The sequence below is a fragment of the Sceloporus occidentalis genome, unplaced genomic scaffold (assembly GCF_023333645.1).
Source record: "Sceloporus occidentalis isolate IW3139 unplaced genomic scaffold, rSceOcc1.0.p SCAF_9, whole genome shotgun sequence".
NCBI classification, from domain to species: Eukaryota; Metazoa; Chordata; class Lepidosauria; order Squamata; family Phrynosomatidae; genus Sceloporus; species Sceloporus occidentalis.
Window position 1 is genome coordinate 21,193,143 of NW_028316989.1, and position 24,960 is coordinate 21,218,102.

The window sequence follows — 24,960 nt, forward strand, 5'->3', positions numbered from 1 at the left end:
CTGATTGTTGCCTATTGGATAGCCTTCTTATCTGCACCACTGCCAGGGAATGCAAACCAATGCATTCAGCCAAAGTGGCCCCTTTCCTGCCACTCTTATCTCTATTTCTGCTCATAGTTGTTCAGGACTGCCATTCTGGAAGTTTTTTCGTGGTACTGCTTGTCTCAAATCCTGTATGGGACAGGCATGTGGAACTATGCCACAGTTGGGCCATTCAACACTCCCAAGATTTACTGTTGCTCCACTGAAGCCCTGCCCAGCCATTCTGTGCCTGGTGGAAAGTCTGCCATTTCCAAACCATTCTGGGCATGGGATGAGATTGGCACAGAATGGGTGATAATGGGTGTTACCACACAGGAGAACACCGCCACCATTGTCTGAAGTCCCCAAGTCGTTCCCCATCCATGTTATGGCAGATGGTTTTGAAGAACAATTCAAAATTGTTGTTCAAAATAGGCTGCCATAGCACAGATGGGGAATGGCTTGGCGACTCCCGACAGCATTGGCGGCATTCTCCTGTGTGGTAACACCCATCTCACTCCTTCCGTACCGATCCCATCCCATGCCCAGAACGGCCTGGAAATGGAGTGAAATAAACTTATATGTCACCATAGACAAAGGTAGAATGATAACATCATCTGCTGGAGACACAGGGAGGTCCCAGCAGATCTCAGCAGATGCTGTCATCATTTCACATATGGCTATTGGGACATAACCTTCTCAGATAGGCTTCTTGGCTTTCACTTTCCTATTCTGTATAAGCTGCAGAATGGCTACTGGGTAGCTGCAGCAGCTCAGTCAGAAGTCTAGTGGAGGGCTTGAGTTGTTGAGGGTAGAAGGGAATGCAGAGCTTCACAACACCACCACCAACAACAACAACAACAACACCCAAGCCTATGATAGACTTATGCCTGTGTATGCCACTAACAGGATGCCAGTCCTTGTTTGCTCAAGAAGACAGATTAATAAGCAGTAACAGTAAGAGACCAGCAAAGCCCACTGGGACTTAACAGTCAGCCTTTTGAAGATGCATGGGTCTTGGCAGATGACCCAAAGTGCCATCTTGAACAATACAAGTGGGCTAGAGTTTTGGATTATAGGCAGTCCACTTTATAGCTTAAGGCAGCCATAGCCTTTTGCTCCTGCAACTTTAGCTAATTTTGCTTCCGCAACCATTCCTAAGCATCCATTCCTAACCAATGCATTCAGCCAAACTGGCACCCTTCCTACCACTCTTATCTCTGTTTCTGCTCATAGTTGTTCAGGGCTGCCATTTTGGAAGCTTCCTTTTAGATGGCTCTGAGTTCCTCCATTATGAAAACAACTTTGAGTTTTCCAAGCGAGTTTGAAATCTGTATTTTTCCCCTTCCCCCAAAATAACTCTGGTTGTAGTATGGTAGAACATCAATATCCCAAAGTTTGACAAAAATCTCACAAAAAATGCTGGTTTTGACCCATAACCAGTTACGCTTTACTTGCAGGAAAAAAACTATGCTGGTGGTAGGAATGCTCTCTCATTCTTTGGCAGCTGTTGCTCTGAACTCATTTCAGAGCTCAGGATAACAATGGCATGAGAAAGAGCCAATCTCACTAGCACAGTACTATTCTTAAAAAGCTCTTCTCATAATACGATGGGAAGCTGGGTTCCTCGCCCATCTCCAGAGCATCAGATTTTTACAGCATGCAATCTCCTTCAGAGGGGAGCCCCAGTTCCAACATACCTATGAGAGGGGTGTACACACAACATAGGAAAAAAGGAAACCCCTTTTCACCAATCACATTAGGTCACCACTTACATTGAGTTTCCTTGCCCCATGGTGACCCATCAAACCAGTCAGTTTTTTAAGGCACAAAGTGCAGGCAAATTCAGTTTTTACACTGTCCTTTGGGAGGTATGGGGATGGAGTTATTTCTTCCTTTCTCTCTTTTAACTTGAAGCTGTCTCCCCCTGGGAGGTTTCCACTGTGTGTTTAGGAGATTCCTGTGTCTCTAAGGAGGCATCCAATTGCTCTTTGGTCGACTCACACTCATCTGTGGCCTGGCCTTCCTCCAAAGCTTGTTGCTGAGCCTGGCTGTTCATCTTTTCCTCTGCTTCAATTTCTTCTGAAGTCGGAATGGAGTTTTTCTTGGGACGGCCTTTGGGCTTAGTGGGAGCTTCTTGGCCACCTTTCAGGACCTAGGACAAAGATGCATTAGATCAGAGGTGTGGATCATGTGGTCCTGGAGGCCCTTGGACACCTGGAATTCCCTGGACTAGACCCCCCCCCCCCCCCAAATAAGCTGACCTCCCGAATTTTCCATGTTTAATACAAGTGGGACACATAATAAAATGTTGCACTGCAAAGCACAGCACAAGCAGAAGATACGTATGTCTTGCTGTGTGGCCTATTTGTCCATTCATTTATTAAAATATTTATATCCTGATTTTTATTTAAAGATGTCAGGAGCAACTTGAGTAACTTAAAACCATGTAAACAATGAAATGATTTTAAAAGGCTAAATAGCTATGGGACAATTTAGCAAGTTAAAAGAAGAGGCCTTAACACCAGCTGTGCATGTGTGTATGTGTCTTCAAGTTGACTTATAGTGACTACATAAATTTCATAGAGGCTTCCTAGACACAGAATACCCAGAGGGAGTTTGCTAGTTCCTTCCTCTGAAATATAGCCTACAGCACCTGGGATTTATTGGCAGTCTCCCATCCAAGTACTAACCAGAGCCAAAACTGTTTAGCTTCCAAGATCAGATAGGATCTGATGCTTTTAAATAGTTTAAAACATTTTAAAACTATGCTTAAGTGTGCATTTGTGGGCCAGATTGGCACTGTCTCATTCTTTGGAGTTGACAGGCAACATGCTGGTCAGAAAGACTGGCCATCATTGAAGGTTCATATTTTCCCATTCAAACCTGCCTGTGTTTTGAGATATTTTCATAGAATCATAGAATTGAAAGAGACCTCAAGGGCCATCCAGTCCAACTCCATTCTGCCATGCAGGAACTCTCAATCAAAGTATCCCCAACAGATAACTATCCATCCTCTCCTTAAAGACCTCCAAAGAAGGAGACTCCACCAAAATCTCAGAGTCAAGAAGTTCCTCCTAATGTTGAGCTGGAATCTCTTTTCCTGGAGCTTGCATCCATTGTTCCATGTCCTGTTCTCTGGAGCAGCAGAACAGTATTTAAATAATTGAAGGGATTTTGGGGAGGCCCTTCTCTCTGCCCCTCCATCCTCACAGATACTGGAACTAAATTCCCACAGAAGCTAAACTGGCACCCTCCTTACTATCTTTCCCAGGCATGTTAATACCTTCTCATTCTGGAAGGCCTTTGAAATGTATAATGCACAATATTGGACTTTAATTTGTATTTTTAGTGTTTTATGATTTAACTAATTTTTATTTTTATTTTTTTTATAATTTAATTAGTTGTATGCTGTGAATTTAACTATGTTTAATGGTTGTAAGCCACATAGAATCCTGAAATGGGAAAAAGATGGGATGCAAATAGATATCATTATCATTAATCACCATCATCTTGCCTTGAAGGTAAGAACTGTATGGAAAGCCATTTTTAAAGCCACACTTAAGCTTTAAAGTAATACTTAAGCTCATTTGAATAGTAGCAGTTGGTGGCAGCCATGTCTGCAGGCAGAGAATCAACTTAAAGTGTTACTCCAAACTTCAATGGAGCTTTCCAAGGTATTCAACACTATTCCCAAAATAAGTTCAGCACTTTGGATATTCTGTTTAAACTTTGGACTAAAACCCAGAGCAGACTGACATGGGAGGTACATCCCAACCCTACATTTGGGACTGAAGGTAGTCACAGCCCAATCATCATGCTTCTTACCATTTTCTTCCATTTCATTCTGCGATTTTGGTACCAAGTCTTCACTTGGAGTTGAGTTAGACCCAGGGACTGGGCAAGATCCAGCCTGGCAAAGAAGAGATCCAAATTAATGACATAAACAATGGTGAGGCTGCCAAAATCTGATTATATTACACCCTGCTGGAAATGAACAAGTTGTTCATATCTTGGAGGGTGGAAATCAAGGAACGCCAAGAACCAGCATCTTGTAACTGGTGTTTTCAATTCTGTTCAGAGAAAAGATAAAAATCAAGTGATTGGAATAGCATGCAGAATGCCCCAAAAAAGGAGTCATAGAAACTTAGAGAGGAAGTCTACCTTTTTGTTGGTTTAATTAATTGATTCTTAATTTGAATCTCTAACAACCAGTGATAAGATGAAAGATATTTTGAAGGTGGACATCGGTAACCCTTGGCAATCTACCACAGATCACTTGAGATCTACCATAATATTACAATCTATCTTCTGCCTCTGCCTTCCTTAGAGTTCTTCTAAGCATAACATGGTCATATGGTGAAATGTAAAATAAGTTTATCCAATTTTACAACAAGAGGAAATGGTATAAATCTCCTTTGACTATCTAGTCCAATCTGAAATCATTTCACATCTCATAGCTGGGCCTCATGGGAAATTAACTCGAAGAGATCAGGGAGGTTTCCCCCCAAACAAGTACTGTGTTTATATAGCGAGTCTTTTAATCCAGAGTAAGGGCAGAACAAAATAATACATTTGCTTGGATGAAACTCACTGAACAAAGAAACTTAGATGAAACCTGCTGCTATTACATATTAGTTATGCCCATGCCATGATTAACTTCAGTGAACCAGAAACACAAAAGGTGTGAGGGCAACATAAGCCAAACCTGATGCTCCCTGTCACGTCTCACACACCAAGGATTGCATGGTAAATGATTTTGAATTACTCTTGCATTTTACCAAGTAATTTTCTATAAGATGTACTTCCAGTGCTTTTGTACACATGGCATTCTTAATCTCTCCATTAGAACACCAAAAAGTAAAGACAGTTCCTTTTTCAAAGAGAAAGATCAACTTCCTTTTTTGACTACTTACAATCTAAGGTCCACTTTAAAATATCTCCCAGAGGTTGGAAATATAAGAAGCTGTTTTAGACTGAGTTAGGAGCTGTGCAGACTGGCCATTAAGGCTGGCCTGGGGGTGGATTCCAGTTGTGGTATCCACATGCTGCACGCCCTGACTCTGCCTCCATGGCAGCATGGCGCCACATGCCATGCCAATGTCATGGTGTTCCTCTGGCACTGCATTTAGATGATCCAGTGCCAAAGGAGCACTGTAAAGCCATGGCATGGTGGCTATGACACCCTTTGGAGGACACAAAAAGGAGCTCTTTTTTGGCTTTTTGTGCCACGGAAAGGCCAGATCAGGGCCGCAGCATGTGGTTACCACAGCCCCAATCTGGCTCCAAAAGGGAGGCTGCAGGCCACCCCTTAGAAGTGGTCTGCACAGCCCCTTGGATATTAAACCATTGATCCATCAATCTACTTCATTATTCTTAATCTTTGGTTCACCAGATGATTGGAATTTCAGCTCCTAGAATCCCCAGCTGTTGATCATGGTGGCCAGGGCTTCTAGGATTGGAATGAGATCTATACCATTTCCTTCTTTTGTAAACTTGGATAAACTTATTCACATCACACCAGTGTCCTCATTCATGGTTAACACTATGGGCCTGTCCACAGTATACAATTATAGCACTGGTTGGTCTCTAACTACCATGGATCCATCCTATGGGATCCTGGGATTTGTAGCATCATGAGGTAATTAGAAGCTGCTTTGCATCCACTTACCCTCACAGACAGGGCACAATATATAGGACACATCTGAGTAGGGGCTGGGTAGTCTTAGAGGAGAAAACATTACAATGGACCCTCGATTTATGCGGGGGATCCATTTTAGACCCTTCCCACCATGTAAAAGAAATACTGCAGGACCTCTAGTCCCGTTGTTTCCAATGGCATCATGCTCCTGCTTGCCATGCCATGCATGCACCATGGGGAACATGCACCATTCATTTAATGAGGGCTCGCCATCTGCATGACGTCAAGTCTGCACATGGCAAGCCCTCATTAAATGAATGGTGCATGTTCCCCATTGTATGGTGCGGGCGTGCTGTATTTTTCTAATAATAATAATAATAATAATAAATTTATTTATATCCCGCCTCTCTACAAAAGCAATCGGGGCAGCTTACAAAGTTAAAATATACAGTCCAACCCACCCACCCCCTTAAAATACAATTAAACAGTGTGGAATTAAAAACATAAAAACATACTTAAAAAAACAATACAATAACTGTGGTGAAGTCGGAGGTCAGCAGTTAGATTTTCCTTCCGATGTCTGGAGAACTATTCAGGGAAGGCCTGCTGGAAGAGATCTGTCTTTATAGCTTTTTAAAAGCTGTTTAGAGTGGTAATATGACGGATCTCGTCTGGCAAGCCATTCCACAATCTGGGAGCAACAGCTGAGAATGTCCTCTGGGAGGTCGTGGACAGCCTTGTTTTAAATCCTTGTTTTAAAAGGCTGTAACAAATTTTTCCCTGAGGATCTAAGTGTGCGGGGAGGATTATATGCAAGGAGGCAGTCCCGAAGATAGGTTGGACCCAAGGTGATAACCAACACCTTGTACTGGGCCCGGAAACTGATGGAAACTTTTTCTCCTCCATACACACCTGCATCTGTATAACAGAATTATTTTTTTATGGAGGAGACATAAGGATTACCGATATCAGTTATTGATTACTTATATACTAACATCACTACTTTGAATACTGCAGTTTGCCTTCTGAATGATCAAGAATCTTGTTCTTGCCTTTCTAATGGATACTTTTAAAGCTGTTTTGAGATTTATAAATAGCTTAATTATGTTGTAGCCATTCCTTTTGTATATTTTCCCCTACATGTGTTTTATCTGCATTTGCCTGAGTTTTTGTGGATTTCAACATACATTTTCAGATGACTTTATGGAGAACAGTAGTAAACGGAAGGTATTTTAGCATAAATACATAGTTGTGCGGGTGCAATCGGAGTGCAATGCAAGGAATGGGCAATTGTAAAAGAGTATTAGCCCCTCAGGAGACCTTGGAAGGCTGTACCCCATTGCACCCACTTTCACCAAAAATGATTTTTTTGCCTCAGGTGTCCTCAAGGGGACAAAGGGGGCACTTCCACCATGTTTTCTGGCCTTATTGAGCCATTTTTAGGCCCAAGAGAGGTCTTTTTTAACAACAGGAAGCAAGGAGACATTGCTTCATGTCCACTTTCTGTTTCAAAAAAGATTTTATTGCACTTAAATTGGTCCAGGGGGCATCCAAACAGGATAAAAATGCCCCCCACACTCTCAGAAGGAATTTTGGAGAGAGAAAAACAGTTTTAGAAAAAATTATTTTTGTAAAAAAAATTGACAAAAAATAACCTTGCACCTAAACAGCTGGTGAGGTATATTTTGCTCTCCCTGGTGTAATGGGAAACAGAAAGATGAAAGGTGGTGATGCCCAGCGTAAGTCTTCAAAGGGTTGCATAAGATGATACAGGTCTGTTGATCAAATGAATCCCACTGATTCAATGGTTCTGCTCTAGTGAAGGCTAACTGGGTATGTCCCTGCCAGTGCATTACCAAAGCTCAATGTTCACATGGGAAATGGGTCAGGTTGGTTTTCTTGTGCCAATTGGCATGTACCACATGGCAACTAGATTACCTGTGGCCCTTGCAAATTCATTGCCATGCCTGTTCAAAACAACAAGCACTGCCTAGGAAACCAAAGCAACAAACAGAGGGAGAGGGTCGGAGAACTGCAGAAGCGAGGCTTGCTCATCAGGCTCAGTCACGTACAATGCCAAGGAGTATTAACAGTGAGAAATTCATGCAGCAGCCTGAGCGCATGATTGATGGTGCCACCCAACCAGTCATGTGATGTTCTGGCCTCATGTTCACCATCCAGGTACTCGAACTTTCATGAACATGGACCATTTGCTTAAGGGGTACATAATTCTAAAATGCTGAGCATGTTGAAAATCCGACAGTTTGAAGCAACTGAATGCATTGGGTGTGCTGATGGGCATCTAGCCCTGATCATGAATGCCAAACAACTGAAATGCCACTAGCATGACTTCATGCTTTGACAGTTTGTGGGTAAAAAGAAAGGAGGAGGAGAATCTGAGTTTGCCAAAAAGAGAGTAGAGGGTTAAACGAGAAAAGCCAAAAGGCAAATATTTATAAGGCTCAGTTTTGTTAATCAGTTGAGGTGAATTATATAGAGCATGTCTCTGGTGGTGGCATAGCAAACAACAAACTTCGCCAAGTACACAGTGTGTGAGCTGCAAGGATATATAATCCAATGTATACCAAGGTTTGTATTAAGAACTGGGCCAATGGCAGTTTTCTAACCTCCATAATGTTAGGCAAACATTTTCACTGTACCAATAGCAAAGGTGGACAAAATAGCTTGAGTCCTATTGATAACATATACAGGCAAGGACTGGCATCTTTTCAGTGACAGAAATTCACTTCTTCTTCCATGCAATGACCCTCACCTCCTCAAGACTCACCTTCTACCTGAAGCCCCTGCATGTAGTGCCTGGAAGGCTGGGGACAGCTGAGAAATATCTAGCTATGTCTCTACAGCCTAACACACACTGATGATGCCATTCTTCAGGGATAGGAGGACACAAGCTTGATATTTTTGAGCCTTGCTAGCCAATACATGGTTGTATGGGGGAAGTGCACAGGGGGACGAGAGCCTTGTGGGATGAGAGGTGGGATACAATGCAGAGTTCCACCTGGGTAAAGCTTTATGCTCTCTTTGCTCATGCAGCATCTTGACCATAATCTTCCAGTGTATATGTTTTTTAAATTGTTGCACAATTCAGTGTCTCCTTGCACAACAACCACTCAGCAAAGTCAGCCTTTTCCAAATGACAATGTGTCCCTGTGGCCAGTTAGTGCCTAAGAAAGAAGAGGTACCTAGGAAGTATATGACTGCTCTTCTGCAGCTAGAAGAAAAGAGATGTCATCCTGCTGGATCTCCAGTGAAAACATGTGAGGCTACTGAAGATCTGGGAGGATGAGATGTTCTCTCTTCTCTCCCCATTTCATATTCCAAGATACATAATATACAGAAGTCTATTTATTTTTAACTTACACATGGTGAGTAGGATAGTATCCATCACTGTACCTGAAAGACAGCAGGGACACATGCGGCTCTAGCATACTTTCGACCAACATCTCACCAATGTTCCCTGCCACTCAGCATGTGTAACCTAAGTACACTCTGAGAAACAAACCTTGTGAGCCATCTTGAGAATAATAAGATGAGGGAGGAGGGGGTGATCATTAACAACAAGAACAACTTCTTTTTATCATCTTGTTGTTGTTGAATGCCTTGAAGTCATTTCCAACTTATGGAGACCCTAAGGCAAATCTATCATAGAGTTTTCTTGGCAAGATTTGTTCAGAGGAGGTTTGCCTTCCCCCTGAGGCTGAGAACATGTGACTTGCCCAATGTCACTCAATGGGTTTCAGAGTGGGGAATTGAACCCTGGTCTCCAGAGTTGTAGTCCAACACTCAAACCACTATGCCATGCCTATGCCAGCTCAATTAATTGTGTCTCCTCTCTCAGACAGACAGACAGACAGACAGACAGACAGACAGACAGACACATAGACACATACCCCCCTACAATTCACTCTAGTCTATTCTATACCTGTTCTTTGGCTGCGTTTATTAGCACTGATTATTTTTTAACAGCAGATGCCTTCCTCTTATGCTCCAATGTCAATGCAAAGTCTCCTTCCGGCATCACAAGACAGGGTACCAATCCAGAACTGGACTGAGTGGGTGGGGATTCCTGGGGGTGGGGAGCCAACTGTGCCAACTGTGAATGGCTTTGTGCCTTGGTTTGGCTATTCGCCTTGCGTTGAAGTGTGAAAAGGGAGGGAGCACAATTGGCTTCCTTCTCCATTGACTCACAACTTGAATCTTTTCCCCCTTTATATCAACCAGTGGAAATATCTAGGTCACCTTTGCAAAGGGTACAGGGAAGAAAACCAGTTTCTCTCTCTGTTCCTCATAAATATCAGTGTACATAAATCCACGCTGGCATGAACACATGTATCAAGAACGCCCATAGCCTGGTATGTATTTTCCACTGATATGATCTATTCATGTAACCTTTGATTCTAAGGAAAGGGCGCTTTGAAATCTGATCCAGTCCTGCGAGCAAACCCTCGACTAAGAGCAGGCTCCTCTTCATGTGCTCAGAAGCCATCATGGGGCTCTCAGCACCTAAACAGCTGAGAGCATCATAACAAGCACCCGTCCTCTTGTGGCTGGGAGGACATCCCTCCCACCAATCCCAGCTCCAGAAACACTTTGCTCCAGGGCTAATTCCCATAAGGAACTTTACAAACAACAACACAGGCAAGAGGAGAATGGAACATTTAAATGAATATTTAGGAGCAGTTAAGATCACGAGCATGTGCTTGCTTACAAATTGAGGAAATAGACTGCTGTCTACAAAATCTCATGCTGCCAACTTAATTTTTTTCAGTTAGTGTCAAAGGTGCTACAAGATCTCTCTAAATACTGATTCTACAGACTAACATGGCTATATCTTTGATTCACTGTGTTATTCATGAGCAAATAGGAATTCTCCACTGAGACAAGAAGAGCTACTTGGTTTACTTACATTTTCCATAAAAGGTGAAACAGAGGATGTATAATAAACCCTTAAAGAATAGGCAAGTAGATCAGATGTGGGAATCGTACAGTCCTTCTGGTATTGTTGGGATGCAAGTCCCAACAACCCCAGCCAGCTTATCCAGTGGTGAGGAATTCTGGGAATGACAGTCCAACACCATCTGGAGAGTTGCATGATTCCCATTCCTGAAGCTGATGCTTGTGATTTTGTCCTAGGTTGTCTTCAAAGAGTAAATGCAAAGAAATCTTTAAAATATATATATATATATTAAAATCATAAGCAGAACAAAAAGACACCACTCTTCTATAGGACTTTAGGCCCTATACAGACTGGCACTTTGTGCCAGCTTATGGGCGGAGTTAGGGCACAGTGTCCGCAGACTGGATACCCTAACTCCGCCCCTAAGGTGGCATTTTGGCATGTGCCAGTCTACAAGGCATGCACCATCATGCCGTGACTCTGGTGCTGCATCTACACAATGCAGGACCAAAGGGGTGTCATAAGGCTGCAGGGGATTTGGTGGGGATTTGCAGTCCTCCATGGCCTCCTGAGAGGTTTAAATTGTGACTTTTAAATGATGAATTTTAGATGTGGATTGTTTTAATATGTGCACACTTTATTTGTCCTTTTAAATTGGTGTAGGTTGATGCTTTTGGTTGATGTAGGTTGATGTAGGTTGATGCTGTTGTTGTTTGCCTGTTCATTGTCGTTGTCCCCTGCCTCAGTCCATGGGGAGAGATGGGTAAGATATAAATAGTAGTAGGAAGAGGAGTATTTCCAACTCCTGGTCTAGAAGATTTACAACCTTCCCTGGCCAACATTCGTAACCAATTTGGAAGATCACACCATTTATAATTTCACAACCAACCAATAAACCAACCAACCAACCAACCTGTCTGGCGTGGATAGATATTTCTGTTTTTGGAATTTCTTCTCCAGTCCCATGAGCTGTAGTTCTGTAAAGATGGTCCGACTCCGGCGGGGCTTTTTCAAGCGAGGAGTGGGCTGCTCTGTCTCTGATTCGCTGCTCCCATGGGTTTCACTGGCCGGGGTCTCCGAGCAGGTGCTCCCTGGAGGTGGATGTGGTGAGAGAACCCGAGAGGTGCTTGCTGAGGGGATGAAGTGGGAGATGGCTGAGGGCTGCCTGGTGATGACAGAGATGAGGGGATAAGCCCGCAGAGAAGGGGAGCCTGGAGAAGAAATGTCAGAGAAAGAAAGGGGTTAGATCATGGAGTATAGACTTTGCAGGATGTTTCATCTTTAAGGTTCAAAATCTGGATTCAGTTGACATGGAAGTTAGAAATAATGGCCTTGTTTCATAGAATCCTAGGGACCACAAGGGCCTTCGTTTCCAACCCTCTACCGTGCAGAAATACACAACTCCTGTATCTCATTCCTGAAGGATACCCATCTAACCTCTGCTTAAAAATCTCCCAAGATGGAAAGAGGCAATCTAGTCCATTGTCTAACAGCTCTTACATAGAGTAAGAAAAAAAGGATTTTCTAACATTTAAGTAGAATCTCTTTCACTGTAATTTGAACTCATTGGTTCATGGTTTTCGTTTCTGAAACAGCAGAAAACAAGCTTGATCCATCTTTTGCATAAGTCCTTCAGATATTTAAAGATAGATATAATGTCAGCCTTCTCATCCCTAAACTAAGCATACCCAGCTCCCTAAGTCATTCCTTATAAAACATGGTTTTGAGACCCTTGATCATATCATCATCATCATCATCATCATCATCATCATCATCTTTTATTTCTTCCCCACTTTTTGTAAATACAATCAAAGCGGCTTACAATGTTAAAAGAATACACCATATATACAAAATATCCCACCAGCTTGTTAATATCTCTCTTGAATTGTGGTGGCCCAGAACTAGACACAGTATTGAGCATAGGATTTGACCAAAGCAAAACAGATTAGCACTACTTCCCTTGATCTGCACGCTATGCTCTTATTGAAATTGAAATATGTTCTGTCTTCTGGAGAGCCATAGCTAGAATAAACCACTGTCCGCAATGTTTGGCCACCTCTCTCCATCTCTTCCCATGGCTATTTAATGGTTGTTGTGGCATCCTCATGAAGTTTAGACAGTTGCTGGAGTAGGAGGGTTAGAATAATGTGCAAATTAATCACTCCATGCACCCCATCCAAAATCAGACATATGCATATATAACCTTGAGTTACATATGCCTGGACTATTTCTAATGTGGAAACAGAATTTTGTGTACATCAGTATTTTAGCATTCACATGTTTCAGCCTTCTGCTGAAGCAGAAAATAGCTGATCATCTGGCCTATCTTTTAGGGACAGGACTCTAAGTCAGTGGCAGAGCACATGCCTGACATGCAAAAGGTTCCAAGTTCCCATCCCTGTTATCACCAGGAAAGGCTCACATAACTCCCACCTGAAACCCTGGTAAGCCTCTGCCATTTAGTGTTGACACTACTGAACTGGTTCTTAGCATCATAATTTCTATATGGGCTGGCAGTGGCTCTCCAAGTCCATGAGTGAGTTTGAAGTTGAGAAAGTGAGGGACAAAGAACATCTGTTTGGTAGCTGAGCACTATGAGTGTTCCTATGAACCCAGTGTTTGGAAACATTACTTTTGGACTACAACCCCAGATTTTCCCAGTTAATATGGCCACTGGTCATTATAGTTTGGGGACTATGGGAGCTATAGTCCAAAAATGAATCTTTTTCAACTCCTTATCTTATTCTTTTTAATTGAAATTTTTAAAATTACAACTGAAAAACAATAAACAGTATTAATTATATAAAATAAAATTACCCCTCCCCACCTTAAAAATAAAAAGAACTAAGGGCTTTGAATGACTGAGCTTAAGCTTTCTTTGCTATGATATCCATTTGCTCTTAAAAAGACATCTTGACTGCAAAATTCTTGAACATTTTGTACAGGCGTACACTACACACATGCTTGCATCCTTGCAGCAATCCTTAGTGTAAAAACAAGTAGATATAAATGCAAATATATATATATATATATATATATATATATATATATATATATGCTAAAGCTGTATATGTCAGCCAGACCTTTTCATCCAAACATTGTTCTCATCCTTGTACAGAGGTACAAAATATCATATACATTACTGTTTTCCCTGTCTCTCTCAAGCAAGACACATAAGCAACCACAAAAGTCATTAAAAAGCAATAAATCAATGAAGCTCAGAAACCACAGCGAAGGTTCGGGTGACCGAAACCTTTGGTGGGAAGCATTTTTACAAGGGAATGGCTTCTAAAGAGCTTAGCTAAGGGTATTCTATATCAAGAGCAATCAGGGTTAATATTTGTTTTCCTCATTGGGTGGTGTACAAGGGTGGTGACATGAATGACAGTAATACCGAGAAGCTGGGACAGCAAAAGGAAAAGAGGATGGTGGAAAAAAGAAAAAGGAGAGAAATGGGAACAGACTTTTAAAAAGGTGTGAGACAGAAAGAGATGAGGTGGAAATGTGAACCTTGTTTGTTAGTGCGATCTCCTCCCTCTCCAGCGTGTTTAATACAGAACAGCTCTCCAGCCAACTCCAGTGGTCTGATCCTATTTCTGTTTACTTGGAAAGAATTCTTATCCTGTTCAATGGGAATCTGTTTCCAGAACTGCATGCATAGGATTGCAGCCTTGATGTTTTAAAGCCTGCTGGTGGCAGAGAGCAGCAATTAACAGTTTTCTACTACGCTGCAGTCAAGACTGAATGAAAGACGAGAGGTGCCCTTTTTGTCCGTTCTTAGAGCAGAACGATACACAAAATTTCACCATTTATAAGGAAACCAAACCCTATCAGAAATAGTTTGGCACTGATGACAATGTGGTGAGAGTTCTGATCTTACTCTTTTGGGGTGTATCTACACTGGGGCCATGAGAGATAAAATGATAAATTGCTACTACTACTACTAATAATAATAATAATAAATACTATATATTTATTATTACTCCTAGTAGTTGAGTCGAAGGCTTTCATGGCCATCATCCATAGTTTCAGCCACAGATGCTGTCAAAACGTCAGGAAGAAACTCTTCTAGAACATGGCCACATAGCCCGAAAACCCCACAAAAAACTACTTCTAGTAGTTGTTAGTGTGGTGTAGAGGTCTGAGTGTTGGAATGTAACTTGGAGACCAGGGTTCGAAGCTAATGGCAAACCTCCTCTGAACAAATCTTGTCAAGAAAACCCCATGAAAACCACTTTAGGGTCACCGTAAGTTGAAAATTACTTGAAGGCATACAACAATGACAAACAACAGTTGTTACTACCAGTTATTAATTTAATTTAATTTAATATTATTATTAATATACAGTGGCCCCACCACATTTGCTAGGATTAGGGGTGAAAGACCCCTGTGAATGTGCAAAAGCCACAAATAAAAGAGCACTATTATTTTTACCTCTCTAGGAATTTCCAGGTCTTCCAGGACAACTCTATGGTCAACATCTACCAGAGATTGGTCATCAAATCATGCTGGAGGACCTACAAATGCCTAGAGAAATGTTTTGTCCAGGAACTTCTGGGTTCTCCGGCACAATCCTATGGTCAACTTCTGGCAGAGTTGCATTGGAGGACCCTGAGATTCCTGGAGAGATCATCTTAATCAAAACCACAAATAATCCAATCTGTAAAAGTCAAAACTGCAATTGTGCAGGGCCAGCTGTATAAATTTATTAATATCAAAATAAATGTGTGACATAAATTAACCACAGAAGTTGGCATATTAATCATAATAACAAAAACAACAACATCGATACGGAACAGCGATGACATAGCTCAGTCAAATGCCCGTTAGAAAGAAGAGATTTTGCAATATCTACAGAAATGAAAGAAGTAATGTTTGTAACCCTCCGGAGAAAAGGATCTGTACTTTGGAACCATGGCCAAATATTTCTGGCTCCAAATTTCTTACTGTGCTAATGTGCTATAAAGGGGTCCAGCAGTGCATAATAACTGCATTTAAGTAGAAGATTATTGTGATCAGCTCTCTTGGTATGTCTGAAAATGCACAAAATGCACACACAGTGAGAGATATAAACACTTGAAAAAGAAAGTGAAAACTTAGGGAGAGAACCACTCTCCCTCGGTTTTTACCCTTGGGCATTGACATATCTACACTTGATGGCAGATATTCATCCGTAAAACAGAGCAAGAAACAACAAAGAAAACGCAGATCTACTCAGACACACAGACAAGCCTCAGCAGCACCAACTAGACATAGCTGCCTTATGCCAATTTTTAATTGCTTGTCAATAATATGTGTGCGCGCACATGCATGCTATGCACTCGAGTTCTACTAAAATGGGCCTGTCTGGAATTTAAGAACACCTTCTGGGAAATGTAGGGGTTTGAGACTGATGTTTGGATTCAGACTTGAGGGGGATTTTAAACCTCAATAAATAAATAGGTTATGGAGCTGTGTCCAGCTTGCTCCAAACAGTATACAGAGATTGCAAGTGATGAATTACCAATAACATAATTGCTTATAACACATTTGGGGGGGGGGGGGTAATGAAATAGTTAAGGATTTTCTCATATCTTCAATCAATCATTGATCAAAATGGAGAATGCAGTCAGTAAACCAGAAGACTAGGGTTGGGAAGGGCAGCTATGACAGTCCTACTAGATGAGATTTTAAATTGCAAAGATATCAAGCTGAATACTACAGTTAGGATTGTCCAAGCTTTCATATTCCCCATCACTGTGTATGGCTGAACAGGGATAGAAAAAAAACTCATTGCAGATGTGTTGCTGGAGAAGAGTGTTAAAGATAACATGGATAGTGAAAAAGACAAACAAGTGGGTCCCTGAACTGATCAAGACTGACTTCTCCCTGTAAACCAAGATTACAAAGGACCCTATTTCATGGGGTTAAAACCCCAGCTTACCTTTCCCAAATTCAGTTCTAATTTGGGAGGGAGCCGGATCCTATCACACAGAAATCGCCACCGAAATCACAGCCCGGTTCCATCCTGGATGCAGCCTGGGTCTTCGGAGACACTTTGGTGGCCATTTTGTAATTTTGGAAGCTTCCATGTTGAAAAAGAGGCCAGCTGGGTGCAACTTTGACCCAGGCTCAATCTGGGTGGCAATTTTGGTGGCGATTTATGTGTGTGATAGGACCCAGCTCCTTCCTGCATTAGTATTGAATTTGGCAATGGTAAGGTCCCATGAGGAGTAGTAGTAGTAGTAGCAATTACTACCAATACTTTCTAAGTACACTAGTTGTAGTATTACTAGCTGTAACAGTAATAACACCAGTTATTACTACTACAACAGCATCTGCATTGCATTTCAAAAGTTCAGCTAGTAGACTGGAGGAGTATGGGATAGTTAAGCCTGCATGCTTTTCATAGTCCCATTGAATCAATTGCTGAATGGTGATGAGTCAACACTTACGTAAATGCCATCAGTTCAGTGGTTATACTCTAAATGAACTAAGAACAGCAGATGCAGAAATGATACAGCCTTCCAGTTTTTGTTGGACTGCAACTCACAGCAGTGCCAGTCTGCATAGTCAATGGTGATGAATGCTGAAATCTTTAATCCTATGATGTTGAGCTGCAACTTCACACAAGCCTTACAATTTTCTTTTTTAAAATGGCTTAAGCTAAAAAATGAAACAATTAACATAGTTATTTCCAACCAATGAGAGTTTGGCCATAAACTCAAATGGCACAGTTCTATTCTGAGTTCTGACTCACTGATTGACCTTTAACAAGTCACTTTACATCTCCATCTCCATTTCATTTATTGGCACCCCATCCTAAAAAATATTTACTTGGCAGTAAGCCCACTGGCTTGAAAAGCACTTTCCCTAGATGATTTGCATGCATTGTCCTTAGTAAGCCTTACAGGAATACTTTGGGTGTTATCCTGACATTACAGCTCAGGGAGAAAAAGTGATTTACCAAAGGACAACAACTAAACCCATGCATAGGATGAGATTTAAAATGGGGGAAGGGGTCTTCTTTGACTGAAAGTCATTTCTTTAATGGTGTGGTGGTATCTTGGTTGGTCAGAGTCTTCCATGTCAATAGTGCATTGAATCTGTTCTGGGTTTTGCTCCAGACATTTAAGCTGCTACCTATTTTAGGGATAGAGTTTAGCACCTTGGAAAGCTCCTTTCAAGTCTGGAATAACACCTGGAGCAGAATCATTGCACCCCTGACATGGAATCCACCTGCTGCCCCTGTTTAAGACCTCTTTCCCACTTACAAAAAAAGCAGTTTGCGATCTGAATTGATGGATCGATTCGACAGTGGAGCCTGGTTCCCACTACATTTTCCCTCTGTAAATTAACCCACTTGTGGTTCACATTCATGAATGAATCGGTTCAAAATGGACCCGCTCCAGATGGCCAAAGGGCAAAGTTAAATCAATTCCGATCCACATCACATTTGCACAGAATCAATTTATCCAAAAAGACGCAGAAAACATCAGTATAAAAAAGACACGAGTTAAATGTGTGTAGCGCGGGGGGCCCCTCTCTGAATCACTTCAATGCATTGATTCAAGTGGGAACAAGGGTCATTTGAACCGATTCAAACCGATTTGCGATATGGTTGAAAAGGTAGTGGGAATGAGGCCTTTGTGGTTAAAGCATTGGATTAGCATTGTATAGACCCAAGTTAAAATCCCCAGTCAGCCATAGAACATAAACCTTGGTCAGACCTTTTCTTAAAGCAGCATGGGGTTGTTATGAAAGCATGACAGGTGTCTTGAACTCCTCTGAGGACATTATTATAATCATCATCCTCATTTATAACCTGCTTTTTCGCCATCCACTTTACAAGGGAGAACTGTAAACTGTAATTCAATGGCCAATAACATTAAAAATCATTAAAACATATCATTATTATTATTCCCCAGCAGCTGTTACCAAGAGGAATCCTAGTGTTATATTGCGCTCATCATGACTGTTAGTCCTTGAGAGCCTTACCAGCCATGGCTTAGTCTAATTACTTTTTATTGCTGTTCAGGCTGGTAGCTATCACTACATCTTGTATTCATGAGTTCCACGTTTTAATTATGTGCCATAGGAAGAAGTACATCTTTCAGCTTCACTTGATGACATCAGATTCTACTGCTATGCATATGTATGTCTTCAAGATCCGACTCTGTTCTACATTAGAAGGCATTAAAAACCCACCTCTTTCAAGTAGCATATCCTCCCGATTCTGTTTAGATTAAGGAGTTCCCCCCACCACAACTTATGGTTTTAAGGATCTGTATATGGTTCAGGTTTTTAGGAAACTGTATGAAATTGTGATTGTAATTACTGAGCCATTTTACTGTTTTGTACTGTGACATGTCACATGCTTACTATGTTGTGAACTGCTTTGATCTACAGGAAAGGCGGTATATAAATAAAGATTTTATTTATTTATTGTTATTTAAGTCACTTGTTGACTTATGACAACATGGATTTCATGGGGTTTTCCTAGGTAAGGAACACTCAGAGGTGGTTTGCCAGTACCTTCCTCTGAAATATAACCTATGGCACCAGGTATTTATTGATGGTCTCCCATCTAAGTTCAAAGATCAGACAGGATCTGATGTCTTTAGGTTATTTAGGCTTCTGTTATGAGAAGCTTACATAATTTATACGTTTCTATCATTTCTGTCGTTGTTGCTGTGTGCTTTCAAGTCATTTCCAACTTATGGTGAGACTAAGACAATCCTATTATCGGTGTTTCTTGGCAAGATTTGTTCAGAGGAGGCTTACCATTGCCTTACAGAAGTATGTCCCTATTGCTAGTCGTATTAGGGACATACTTCTCCTTCCCTTGAGGACGAGAGTGTGTGACTTACCCAGGGTCACCCAGTGGGTTTCACGGCCAAGCAGGAATTCAAACCTTGGTCTCCAAAGTCATAGTCCAACACTCAAGCCACTAAGCCATGCTTGACTCCTTACACTTCTACTTACTCACACTTTTGTCTAAGTTAAAATCGCACATACAGTTTCTCCCTCCCTACATTTTCCGCACCCTGCATAATTCTATACATCTCTATCATTAATAGTTTCACACACACACACACACATCTAAACAGTCTCAAACCTTTCCTCCTAATGCAGTTACTCCACTTCCTTGGTCATTTTCCTCATCCCTTTCTGTCTCTTTTCCAGCTGTATGAGATCACCCTTCAAAAGATTTAGTTGAGGTCCACTGCTTTGGATGAAGCCATTTTCTCCTCCCTGACATGCTTCTTAGCTCCTTGTCTTTTTAGCTTGACATGGACCCACACTGCAGATGTTAGAACAATGGGGAAGCAGAGACAGAAAAGGGAAAGCTATGCGGGAAACACTAATTAATTGCACTGTCTGAACACCGGTGATGGCAGCACACTTTTTCCTTCCAGGCAAAAACTCAGCTAAATCTGCTTTGGAAGACAAGAAGGAGAAGGAAAGATTTATGGATCTGCTCCTTGCTGGCAGATCAGCTCCGCTTGGAGGCAGAAATGAGATCTTTGCTGAGAAGGCTGTGCAGCACGCAAGGTAAACAGCAGAAGAAAATGAATGAACTTGAGACATGAGAAAGTCTATAAATCTCTTTGGCTTGAGAGGATCAAAGGGAAAGGGAAAGCAAAAGACAGCTTGTTCCATTTCAAACTCGACCAAGGATAGACTTGGAGCTGAAAGCCCAGAGAAATGCCACTGAGTGCTTTGGCTGCATCCAGTACTGGCCTTTGATGCATGGAGTGGATCCAGCACAGAGTTTGGACAAGTGGCTTTTTGGACTATGTCTCCCAGGATCGTTCACCTAGCCTGACCTGCAATGATGGCTGGAGGATTCTGGGAGTTGTAGTCCCGGGGGAATCTATCTAGCATCACATTCTGAAATTACAGATAGGTGTTAATGGATATCTACCCCAAGGAAAAGGCTGGTGTTCTACAGACAGATCAGATATATTTGGCTGATGTATCCAGTGTTTCTTCCATGGTTGTGCTCTTAACTGGAATAGTGACCTAAGTGTTTGAGTGTCTGCATTTACATGACCAGTACAGCACCATCCAGACACATGATGGAGGTACTGGGAGCTGTTGGATATATTCTCTCTCTATGAATGTTGGGACCTAGAATCACAGAATCATAGAGCTGGAAGGGACTTCTAAGGCACTGCTGAGAAATGGTCATTCAACCTCTGCTTAAAGACTTCCAATGAGTCGCTGTCCACTGTTAAACACCTGTTACCATCAGAAAGTTGTCCATTATTATTATTATTATTACCCCACTTTCCCCTCCAAATTGGGATTCAGAGAAGCTTAAAAACACAGTACAATTAAAAGTGACAAGTAAAATGGAATAAAGCTATTACAATATTAAAACAGATCATTTGTTTAAGAACAGAATACAATTTAAAAATATGTAAGCACTTAAAAAACCACTTAAAAACCACACACTTTAAAATAATGCAACAATAATACAATAATAATATTCAGATGCAATCTCTTGCAGTTGGTTCCATTCATTCATGTCCTACGCTGAATTAACACATTTCAACACTGCTTTAATTATCATGGCTTCAACCTATGGAATCCAGGGATTTGTAGTTTGTTGTGCCACCAGAACGCTTTGACAGAGGGAATGCTAAATAGCTCAGCTATATCAGCCAAATATTCCAGTCCCAGAATTCCACAGCATTGACCTATGGCAGTTTAAGTGGTGTCATACTTCATTAATTCTTCAGTGTAGATGCAGCCACTGTGTCTGAAGCAGCGGAAAATGAGCTTGCAACATCTTCTACATGACTTTCCTTCAGATATTTCCTTATTTGCAGTCTAATAACATCAGGAGAGCTGAATGTTTCCCCCTCATTGTAGCCCAACACATTCAAGCAGCAGTTTGGGGAGGTCTGGATCAAACTGTCCACCTTATCAATATCATCATCATCATCATCATCACCACCACCACCTTCATTCCCTCTAAAATGGAACTCAAAGCAGCGTATAAATTTAGAGAAGCATAATCGATCTTAAAACATACAAAAGAGCAGCATAAAAATAGAATGAAACTACCTGTGTTCGCAAAGTTTAAAGAGTTTAAAACATACAAGTTAAAATAATTAAAAGTAGTTAAAAACATTACAATTAAAATATAGAGCACCAAGTTCAAAGTCCTTTCTTTAGAAACCTTCCATTCTAAAAAGTTGTCAAAATAAAAACGCCATTGCCTGCTAATGGAAAAACAGCAAGGAGGAGGCCATGCCTGCCTCCCTGGGAACTGAGTTCCATAGCTTAGCAACAACCACCAAAAAGGCCCTCTCTGGCATCCTCACCAGCTATGTCTGTGAAAGTTGTGGGACTGAGGATCTCAGATTCTGGACAGGCTAATATGTCTGTTATGGAGAGAGATAGGATCTGACAGGTAGCCTGGACCTGAGCTATATATGGTTCATAACCAGCTCTTTGAATTGCTCCTCAAAATAGACTCACAATCCGTGGAGCTTTTGAACAAGGGAAGTTGTATGGTTTCTTTAAACTGCCCCAGTTAGCACTTTGTCTGCAGCTCTTTGTACTACCTAACATTTCTAAACATTTTTAAAGGGCAGACCCAGGTAGAGCATGTAACAGTAATCCAAATGGGATGTATCTAAGCCACATGTCACTGTGGCCCAATCAGTTGGCTCAACAATTTTAAGCTCAATAGCATTCCTGGCCACTGCAGAACTCTGGGCATCCAGGCCCAAAGCTGAGTCCTGAAGCACATCACTGTGAATCTGCATCATCAGGTGAGTCTAACCCCATCCATCAACCCTGATCTGCCCTTCATCTGATCAGGAGCACCTCTTTCTTCTCTTCAGTTTCTTTGCCTTCATCCAGTCCAAAATCAATGCCAGACACTAATTTAGAACCAAAACAATTCCTTTGGATTTTGGCTGAAAGGATAATTAGAGTTGGCCCCATGCTATTCAACATTGACATGAAACCAGGAGTTTATCACATGAAGGAGATCAGGAGTTTATCCCATGAATATTCTGGAAAAATTACGTAATTATGGGAAACAATTTTACATGACATTGGACAAAGCCCTCCATTAAAGTGGTCACAAAGAAGCATTAACACTCATCTTTTTATTTTCAGAATTTCAGCAACAATGCATTTCCGACATCACTTTATTTGCCCAATTGCGTGCGATAATCATTTGTGCAATTACTCGCCATTTTCGCTTTATTTGTGGGGTGCTTTAAATGCACTTTAATCTCTCTTTAATGTCAAAATTAGCCCCAGTGTGATAAACTCCTAAGAGATGTTGTCTAGAGGTTTGGGGTATGGGGTCACCAGCATGATGGAACACACTCCTTCCTCAGAGAATGGTGGAGTCTCCTTCCTTAGAGGTTTTTTAACAGAGGCTGGATGGCCATCTATCGGGGATGCTTTGATTGAGAGTTCCTGCATGGCAGGAGCTTGGACTGGATGGCCCTTGTGGCCTCTTCCAACTCTATGATTCTATGATGATGATGGTGGTGACACCATACCCCAAACCTCTGGACAACCTCTCTTAGTGGTGTCATTTTGATGTTGAATAGCTTAGGGCCAGAACTGAACCCTATGCTATGGATCCCCATTGCCAAAGGGTTTAGTAGGAGTCCCCCAACATCACCTTCTGGGTTCACCCCTCCAAGAAGGAACAGAGCCACTTTAGGAGAATGTCTGCAAGTCCCATTCCAGCAAAGGAGTCCAGAAGGATACCATGGTTGATGGTATCAAAAGTCTCCAAGAGGTCCAGCAAAATCATCAGGACACACTCCAGCTGTCCCAATCCCCTAAGTTACCAAAGCTGTCTCTGTTCCCTTCAGTGCTTTCAACCATACCTTAGAAAAGGTAAAAAGGGGACAACCCCTATTGGGGGGGGGGTCGTTTCTCTGAGCTTCCAAACAGCTGCAAGCAGCACTTTAATTGCTTGACTAAGCTGTGATGATGATTATTATAATTATGCTTAGCAATTAGAGGGCACTTTTCATTTTCAAATTATTTGCGGGAATCATTAAGCAAGGCTAATTAACAAAGCCCTAATAAATAATGGAGGAGGTGAGCAGCATTGCTGCGTGCCTTTTCATTTGCTATATACGGCACCAAACCTCCCTGTTCTTCAAGTCTGACAATTCCCATTACTCTGAAACCTTCCCATTTAGTGTGATTCTGCTGCTACAAGTGGTAGCAAAGCCCAACCCCATTAGCAGCCTATCAACTCCGCACTGTAGCATAATTTGGGCATAATAATAGTAATTAATAAATTTGACTGCACTTACAGCTCCCATGCCTGAAGGCCTTTGGAGGTTATACCAAAAGCTAATCGAGAGAATAATTAACACTTACTTAACGATGACACTTCCCACACTGCTACAGTGTTTACCTCTTCAAGGTAAATGCACTGACAGTAACCAATTAGCTACAAAATATGCAACAACCTGTAACCTTTGGAAACTGAAAAGAATTTAATAGTGGCAGTGTTGCAGTGTGCTCTATTTAGAGTACTAAATAGCAAAGTCATGTGTAATAACAATTTAACATGTTCCATCCTCATTTCACCCATTCAGGATTTGTTCATTTGATCTTGGAAGCTAAGCAGGGTCATCCCTGGTTAGTACTTGGATGAGAAACTCCCAATGAATATGCAGTGCTGTATTTCAGAGGAAGGAACTGGCACAACCACCTCTGAATATTCCTTGGCTAAGAAAACCCTATGAATTCATGGAGTCACTGTATGTTGACAGGCAACTTGAAGGCACATACACACACGCACACAAGATGGCCATCTGTCCTGTTTCACAAAGTCCTCTATTTGAAGTGTTTGCAGATTTTTTGCTTTCCAGGTGCTTCCCAAAATGGCCAAAGATGTTTGCTTGCCACAGCACACGATTTTATTCTTCTACATACCTTGGAGCTAATGTGCTTTACTTTGGGATTGGTCACTGGAAGGTAAACATGGCCTTCATTTGCAACTCTGACTGTTGAGGTTCAAACTAGATAGGCAATGTGTTTCAAACAATTAATCCACTTTCCCTCCCAACAACATGATTTCCTCTGAAATGCATGTCTTATCAATCAGACTTGAAAATGAAGACCATGTTCATTTTCTAATGGCCAATCACAAAACAAAGCACACTAAATATAAGATGTGTAGCTGAGGAAGAACCTCATGCTATATAACAAAGAGATGTATTTCAGGACTTGCAGGATCACTTCTGTGAAAAAACATGGTAAACATATATTTTGTGTGACCCTATTAAAAACAACTGACTTGAAAGCAATGCAGCATCCTTTAATCCATTCTTTTAAAACTTTATGTATTTTAAAAAGGAGAGGTCATTAAACCTCTTAGAAGGGAGGTCCAGAGTCT

General features: G+C 41.5%; 1 protein-coding gene across 1 annotated transcript in view; it reads right to left on the reverse strand.

The window, feature by feature from the left end:
• Window positions 1-552: 552 nt before the first annotated feature.
• Window positions 553-24,960, reverse strand: part of BARX2 (BARX homeobox 2) — a 56,533-nt gene continuing 32,125 nt past the window's right edge. The window contains exons 2-4 of the mRNA XM_089538246.1: window positions 11,494-11,791; window positions 3,850-3,934; window positions 553-2,176 (exon numbers count right to left, since the gene is read on the reverse strand). Coding sequence (XP_089394372.1) covers window positions 1,928-2,176; window positions 3,850-3,934; window positions 11,494-11,791 — 632 coding nt within the window. The 3' untranslated portion in view covers window positions 553-1,927. The remainder of the gene's footprint in view (window positions 2,177-3,849; window positions 3,935-11,493; window positions 11,792-24,960) is intronic.